This window comes from Eubalaena glacialis, chromosome 5 (assembly GCF_028564815.1).
Source record: "Eubalaena glacialis isolate mEubGla1 chromosome 5, mEubGla1.1.hap2.+ XY, whole genome shotgun sequence".
In the NCBI taxonomy this organism is placed as follows: domain Eukaryota; kingdom Metazoa; phylum Chordata; class Mammalia; order Artiodactyla; family Balaenidae; genus Eubalaena; species Eubalaena glacialis.
In genome coordinates, this window is record NC_083720.1 from 137,681,090 (window position 1) to 137,689,692 (window position 8,603).

At 43.4% G+C, this 8,603-nt stretch overlaps 1 protein-coding gene across 6 annotated transcripts in view; it reads right to left on the bottom strand.

Annotated features, from left to right (window-relative positions):
- Positions 1 to 5,508, bottom strand: part of RAP1GDS1 (Rap1 GTPase-GDP dissociation stimulator 1) — a 155,998-nt gene extending 150,490 nt beyond the window's left edge. For 4 of the 6 annotated variants that reach the window (XM_061192605.1, XM_061192608.1, XM_061192604.1 and 1 more), the window contains exon 1: positions 5,299 to 5,507. In XM_061192605.1, the coding sequence (XP_061048588.1) occupies positions 5,299 to 5,302 (4 nt within the window). In that variant the 5' untranslated portion in view covers positions 5,303 to 5,507. Of the gene's footprint in view, positions 1 to 5,298 lie in introns of all 6 variants that reach the window. The other 2 variants (XM_061192602.1, XM_061192601.1) reach the window with 1 other exon arrangement.
- Positions 5,509 to 8,603: the final 3,095 nt, after the last annotated feature.

Below are 8,603 nucleotides of genomic sequence, written 5' to 3' on the forward strand. Positions count from 1 at the left end.
ATACTCAGAAGTTTCTACCTCAAGGAGACATTGCCCTTCGAACAATAAAGAAAAACAAGTTATATAGGGATGATTATAACACACTTAAGACATCAATGATATTGAGTATATTTCAAAGTTTAGTTTCAAAGAATTACAGAATTTTAGAACCAAAATAGACTTTATAACCTATTCTGATACCTTAATTTTTTTTGGCTCTTCTCTCCATAAGAAAGAGCTGTTTGTCAAGTTAAATGTCTAGGAAAGCATTTTAAATTAAATTTTTTCCTTATCAGTTATCTGAACATCTGATTATCTAAAATTAACATGGACTTCCCAAAGGAGATGATCTTCCTTCTCCATCCCTCCTGATGTTCATGAGGGGATATTAAAAATTTACATAATTCTTTATGGCTGTTGCTGGTGCCTCTGATAACTCCAGAATCGCCAAGTTCAGTTCAGCTGATCTGGAATCTCTGGAGAGAGCAATCACACTATTTCCCTAAAGGCACCTAGAAGCTCCAACATTCCACTGTGAAAATTAAAACTCTATGGTTCTCAAAATGAATTAAGGCTATTATAACTTTCCAAATAGTAGTACTAGAGACTTCAGAAAATATGACTCTGCCAAGGATAGTGAATCTAGCTCTCTCACGTATGAAAAAAAAAAGTGGGCATATACAAAATAGATATAAAGCCAATAAGAAAAATTATTGAACTAGTCAATATATAATCTATGCTCTTTTAAAATAATAAATTTTAGTGATTACCAGCTTATAAAAATATTTTATTGCTCTACCTTGACTTTTAAAGAATAAGTAAAAGTACCAATTTTAACTATTTATCTACGAAACTATTCCAGGACTTAGAAATGCAAGCCAAAACAAAAAAACAAAAAAACAAAAAAAAACTTATGCGTAAGGCTTATACATACTTACAGAGAAAAAGAAAATTCCATGAATTAAGAGTATAATTAGAGGCGAACATATAACTAGAGAAATCCCAAATTCACAAAGATGAATAATAAATAAAAAGTGATAAAACCATTCATTAGTAGAGTATCCTTTATGCAAACTGTCATGTAAAATTATAAAACCATTTCTAAACTCACTCTACATGACAGATACTGCAAAAACAGAAAGTATACTATACTAAGTCACAAAGACATAAAAAATGGAATGTCAAAGAAATGTGAGGCGCTATGGTGAGATTACAAATTGTTAGGCAAAAAAATAGCACGTGTCATTCCACATAAAGTGAGACATTTAAAAAATGTTTAAAGAAAACTATGCTTACGTACAGATCTTTAAACGGGGCAAGGAATATTGTACTACTATACATAGTGAACTCTGTCTCCACTTACTCATTAGCCACTTAGCCTTTACAACTGACCTCCATAGCTATCATACCTCGTAAAGCTGCTTTTTAGAAAATACCTTAGGTAATATCCTAACCAAACTACATCAGCTTGGAGCCTTTTCTCAGTCCTATTACTCTTACTGTTCTGAAGCAACAGCCATTATTGACCATTCACTCTTGAAATCAACCATATGCCTATTCTAGTCTTTCACTCCTACCTACTACTGTCTTTTTTGGTGTCAAATCGTTTCATTCTTTTTCCTTAACAATGGGGCATTCTTCAAGATTCTTACCTTGGACAAATTTTCTTCTTTTTCTTTGTTGACTCTCATCCTCCTACCTAACTTCAAATATTATCTCAGGAAAATTGTGGATAACATCCAGATCTCTAGCTCAAATCCTGTCTTGAGAGTTAAAATAACTGTTAAATATTTTTTACCTAGTTTTGGTTGGTCAACTGATTTTTACTGCATAGCTCCTACATGCAAGACACTAGTGCTAGGAAATGTATTCAAAACCTAATATGAGAGTCCCTGTCATCAAGAAGCAGAGAAGCTAAAAGGCAAACTAAACAGTCCAACACATCAGGTCCAAAACTGACTATTCATTCACGTTTCCTCTTCCAGTGGATTAAATAGCTATTTAAAAGATCCCACATTCTCATTATTGCCCAGGCAACAATGTATGACTCCTTTCTTAATTCCATATTCTTTATTGCAATTTTCTATTCCCATTGCCACAGGCTGGTTCAGGACAGTATATATTTTCACCCAAACTGCAACAACCACCTTCTGAATTATTGTCCAGTTTCTCATCCAATCCATCCTGCACTCAACTGACAGATTAATTTTCCTAAACCACAGATGTGCTCCATCACTTACCTATATAAAAACGTTTAACAGTCCCTCAGTAGACAAGTCAAGTCTAAAAACTTCTTCAGCTTGGCATTCAAGGTCCTCCATTATCTGTTCTTTACCTATTACAACTTTCTCATCTCTGTCACCCATTATTTCCTTACCTTTTGCTCCAGCCAAACATGGTTATTTAATCATATCCTGAAACTGTTTGAATGTTACTATCTCTGTATCTTCCTTTATGTCATTCCTCTCCCTCTACTCCCATCCTGATTAAGTCTCCGTTGATTTCTACCTTTCAGAAGCTTAACCAACCATTAGATCAAATAACATCATTTTTCTGAAAACTCCTCTCCATCCTCTGAAACTATAAAATATGTTAAGGTCTTTTGTATCACTCATACTTTATTTAGTTACCTGTGTATGTAGAACATTATTCCTGTTAAGATTATAAGAAACTTGAAAAATGTTTTATTAATTTTTATCCTCCCACAGTACATTACATGTGGTTGATATTCAACAAATTACTTTGAATTTATAATAAAATATATACATAAAATAATAGCCATGGTCCATAAGACTACACAGGAAGTTTCCTTCACTCTCTTATGGAGAAAAATCACTGTCACGAGAATATCTTTTTAAAAAATCACCTTATTTATTTCTTGAAAAGACATTAAAAAGTGATTTTTCCCCCTACCATTAATCAGTATACCCCTTATGTATATATGAATTGTTATAATAACTTCCTTGGCTTTGAATATAGCATTGCTTCCCAAGGTTTCAATTTTACATTATTGTACGTGCCTACTGATCACAAACTAAACCACTGAAAACAGCAGTGTAGAAGGAAATAGCTTGCCTGGTGGCTGCTCCAAAACCCGTACCTCTCAGACAACCCAACTTATTTTTTTTTGAGAGAGAGAAGAGCAGTCATAGTGTAATTATACTTCTCTGTTCCCACTTCCTTCACATCTCCATCACCTCCATAATACCTACCAACCCGAATGTTTGTTCAGAGCCCATACTTTCAGGTTCACAAGTTGAAAATAATAGACAGGTTTCCAGTTCAACAGTTAATTCACCAAAGATTTACTGAATACATACTATGTGGTAAGCACTGTAGAGGACCCAAAAATTCATAAGACACAAATTTCATCTTCTGGAACACATGATTAAATGCACAACACACACACCTTAACAACTCCATTATAAAGCAGATTACATAAGGGCTAGAAAGCTTCCAGCAAGGTACAAACAGAATGGTAAAAGGAGAGAGAGTGCTTCATCAAAGTATACCTGACAAGCTTCAAATGAGAGATGGATTTCTATTTGGACCTTCTTTGAAATCAAGTAAAGAATTCAAGATTTTCAAGATTAATTATTTGTAAGTAAATTATTTAAGTATTTTTTCACTGGTATTGCAACAGACTAGAATTTTTTCTACTGAAAAGGTACTGATTTAACATGTAAGTTAAAATTTTAGTTAAACAGACTTTTTCTTAGCTCACCTTGAAACATGGGGAAATATATTTTATAGGCCAAACTTGTGCCTATAATTAAGAAGAAAATTTTTGTTATGTTCAAGGGAAAGATACAATGTGTCCAATAATCCGAACTAATATTTTCTTAAAATTCTACTCCCAGAGAAAGACTAGATACATATAAATGGGCCGCCCAATTTTTACAGAAATCTGTCAGCATACCAACAGTACATTAAAAAGGAAAAAACTGAACAACTGAAAATAAAATTCTGGGACCTAGATTCATTTTTCATTCATACCACCTCCTCTTGTAACAATGATCTCTTCCTCATATACGGCCAAAGGTCTGAATCAGAGCTTGGAGCATCTGCTTTTCGAGTAGGCTCCTTCGACACCAGATACTTCTTTGAAGATTCAGAGTTGCCATGACCTAACTCTGTACGTGTTGGGCAATGTATTGACAGATGAAAGGACCACACTCATCTCAAGCTTAAAATAACTTGCAGGGAAGGGGTGGGAAAAGTCCGAGTTGACAGATGCCAATGTAGCAAATTTTAAAAAGAGGAAACTATGATAGACAGGAATGGAAGCAAACTGGGGAACTTGCAGAAGTATGGCATTCCAAATTGCTACTATTTTTAAAAAACTTTCGTCTTTTAATTACATTACAGCATCCATGAGACGTTTCTGCAATTACTGAACTTAACAATTAAGAAAAAAAAATTTAGGTTTAAATTACATGCAGTTTTATAAAACATATTTGCTTTTAAATATCTCATCCAAAACTCTTGATATTAACGCGAAAGAACTAAAATCGGATTATGGAGATTTCGACAAGGGAAGCTGGGAAAGAATAACATTAAGTTCGGTAACATGTTACAGGCAGGTTGCAGTTTCCCTGCTACAGTAGACAGGCGAAGGAACCAAGAAAATGGGTTGAGCACAGGAATATTGCACACTGTAGTCACCCAACACTAATTCAACAGATAGCGGGCTCTATCCATCCTTCCTCACGTTCCTCGTGGCCTCTGACAAGTCATCCTTTCAACCTATGAGACTGTCTGTTCTCCCCCCACCGAAAATAATTTCCGTGCAGGTTGTAAAATCTCCCGCACAAACTACTTGCTCACACCTCCTCGCCTTGGGATGGGCAGTCCCCAAGACGGGGAAAGGTCGCCCTGGCAGGGAAGTTACGTGAAGTGGTCTTTCGCGCGGTCCGCCCCGAGCCTCCAGCCCAGCAGCCGTGGGAGAAAGGAAGCGGGCGGCCTCCGAAGAAACCGGGATGGGGCAGCGGATGCGAGCCCGCGAGGCAGGCTCTGTGGTGCCCGAGCACCGGCTCGGGCAGGAAGAATGGAGGAGGGGAGGCGAGGCAGCGAGGTGCCCGAGAGCCGGGCGGGCGGTCCGGCCCCGCGGCCCGACCCCACCCCGCACTCGGGACCCTCCCAGCCCGCGGACTCGGCGTGCGTTCCGCGTGCGCCGACTCTCCCCGGAGGAAGAGCCACTGCCTTACACCAGTGGATTTGAGAAATCCGGCAACTTTGCGCGAGAAATGCTTCCCACCCTGCAACACGCCGAGAAAGAGAAATATGTCAGGCGATGACGGGGGAGGAAGGATGACTTACCCATGGTCCTCCCAGAGGGTGAGGAGCCGGCAGGGCGAGGCGAAGGTCTCCGGTGCGGGCGGCGCGGCGCTGTGTCCTCCCTCTACCTCCGCCTCTCCTGCAGCCAGGGAGGGACCCGCGAGGGGTGGCCGCCGGGTAGGAGCAGCTACTGCTGCCGCTGCAGCTGCTGCAGGCGGCGCGGCCGCGGCGGGGACGAACGGCGAGGGGCGGGGCGGGGTAGGGCGGGGCGGGCGAGCGCAGCCTGCGGCGGGCGCGGCTCCGCGGGCGGGAGGCGGAGGCGCCGAGCCTGCTGGAGCGGCGTCCGCCTCGACGCGCGGTCTGGGAGCGCCCCGCCCTCCCCACCGAGCATGCTCAGTGCTTCCCATTTTTTTTTCGCCCCCGGGGCAAGAGAATCTGAAAGTGCTGGTGGGTGTGTATTTGCGGGCGGGCTGCCGCCGCCGCGGAGGAGCTTGATGGCGGCAGCTTGAGGGGCGGAGGGTGAGCCTTGAGAAGGCAGGGCGCGGGGACGCTGAGCCCGAACTATTCCCCTCCGGCTCGCTACCCCGATCCCACCAACCCACACCCGGAAAACGGGCCGGTGTTTATTACGGGGCAGCCCGGGTGCACAGGCGGGAATTTCCCGAAGGAGGAAACGCTGGGCCTCCTCAGACCTGGGAGGGTGGTCGGAAAGCAAAGCGGACGTCCTGAAACGAAGCTGGAATAGACCTGCTGGCGATGAGGCCAGCGCCTCTGGAGATAAGATACCTGGGGACGCCCGTTTTCAGAGCAGCCTGTGGGCTCGTTGGGCGGCCGCTGGGAAGGCGCTCAATATTAGCGGGACAGTTAAGACCAGTTTAAAGAGAGAAGTCCGGGCAGCGAGAGGAGTGATCGCCCCGGGATGTCCTCGGAGAGTGTGTCGTCCTCCTTCCTAGAGGCGTGCGGCCTTCCTTTCCCCGGAGGACACCTGAAAAGCCACGTAACGAGGGTGCCCTGGCCGTCGGGCTCCACCCTCCCGGGATGTGCCCAGCTGTGCCCGGCTCCCTTGGAACGCGGCCGGAACAAGGTTGCCACGGTGGGAAAATAAAAGTCCGCTGAGTCGGCTGCGGCCCCGCAGGGTCCGCCGGCCGGCGTTTCCTCGGTCCGCGGGGCCGCCGGCCGCTCCCGACACCCCCCCCCCCAGCTGCGGGGAAAACCTGAGCCGCGCGCTCCCTTTTGAGGGCGCCCTCCCAACTGGGCATGCGCGCGGGGCGAAGGCTGGTCTTGGGTCCTCTACCCTGGGGGAGGAGGCTGGGGAAAACCTTCCATTTCTCCGCAGCCTGGTCGTGGCCTGAACCCTCTCTGGTGGCTGGGGTGAGGGATCAGGTCGCTCTCCCGAGGCAGCAGCAGCTGCAGTCCTGCAAGGGAAAGGGCGCCGTCAGCAGCACAACCTGTGAGAGGGAGATGCTGAATAGCTCAACGGAAATTCCTTTCCCTTTTCAACTTTTGCTCTTTCGACTCAAGTGTTGAGAAAAAGGTGCCCCCCGCCCTTCATCCGTGGCCCCTCTTAACAGTCACATCACAAGCACACAAGTCAGAATAGGCCTTGTAATTCGTTGAGCAGACAGCCGATTTTCTAAAACAAAAAGGAAACATGATAATAAAAAGGTTTGATAAAATAAGAAAATACAATAGAACTACAGAAGTGAAAACTATTAGACTTCTGTGATGCCCAAGACAATCAGGCTCTTCACTCCTACTACGCTGCTTTCCTTTCTGTGATATAAGAATGCTCTTGCTTTTTGCCTCAAAATAGTCTTACAGAACAGAATTAGTTTCCTAGGGCTGCTAAGTACCACAAACTGGGTGGCTTAGGACAACAGAAATGTATTTTCTTACAGTTCTAGAGGCCAGAAGTCTGAAATCGAAGTGTGGGCAGGCCCATGCTCACCCGGAAGGCACTAAGGAAAGATTTCCTCCCGGCCTCCCCTAGCTTCTGGTAGGTCCTTGGCCTATGGTAGCATAACGGCAGACTTCACACGGCATGTCTGTTGAAATTTTTCTTTTTTATGAGCACACCAGTCATTTTCGATTAGGGGCCCAACTACTCTAGTATGACCTCATCTTTAATTATATCCGCAGTGACCCTATTTCCAAATAAGGTCACATTCTGAGGTATTGGAGGTTAGGACTTCAACCTATAAATTTTATAGGGAACGTGAGTCAATCCATAACACATACCGATGCAAGCTACACACATACACACACACCCACACACACACACACCCCCACACACACCCCTACCATGTTCCACTTTCATTTCGGAACTCTCCAGAAGACTAGACCACACTTGGGCCTTTGTATTGCTGCTCCTCATTTTTTGTCCCTCTCTCTTTCTTTAACCTTACATTAATCTCTTCCAGACTCTCAAGTTCACTTGCTTCGTCTTTCCTGCTACCTTCCTTTTGTAGTTATATATTACAATAATTTCTAAGAGCATCTTTTATCTTTTGTTTGGATGCATAAATTGAAACTAGCAAAAGCAGCTGAAGAGGTTTTGTGACCTCCCACCTGACACTGGTTTAGGTGCCTTCTTTGTCCTGCTCGAATCCACAAGCCATCCCCTCAGCACCCCTACCAGTTAAAACCACAGGGCTGTCCAGGCAAACTGCATAGTGAATCCCATTGCACTGCTGTGTGACCATAGTGAGACCCAATACCGACTGCAACATGCAGATGTGGGCCGGTATAATGCCTACCCCTTTCACACTAGTTCCCTTCCCCTTCCTTGTCTTCTCCTGTCATAGGAATGTCATAGGAATATCTTTTTATTCAAATCTTATCTATGTGAGGCCTTCCCTAGCCATTTTATCTAAAATTTCAACACTAGCCCCACTTCCATACTTTATTTTTTCCTTACCACTTATCACTAAAATAATATATATTTCGCTTATTAGCTATCACCCCATTTAAATTTAAGCTCTCCAAGGGCAGGAATTTTTGTCTGCCTTATTTGCCATTATGTCCTCAGTGCCAGAACAAATGCTCACAGAGCAAATGCTCAGTAAAAATCTGTTGTATGAATGAAAGTCTTTTCATTCTTTCTCTCAGAGTTTTTGTCTTTAAAAAGCAAGAATGGTGTCAATATTCTTTTTATAAACCCTAGCACCTTACCAAGTAAAATCAGTTATGCAATAAATATTGATGATGATGATGATGACAGCTGCTATCTGTGTTGTTTCTGTCTTAAACTATGAATCTTCTAAAGGGTAGGGACTAGTTTTTGTACTAATTTATTCACTCATTCAGCTAATAGAGATTTATTGAGTGCCTACTGTGTATCAGGCACT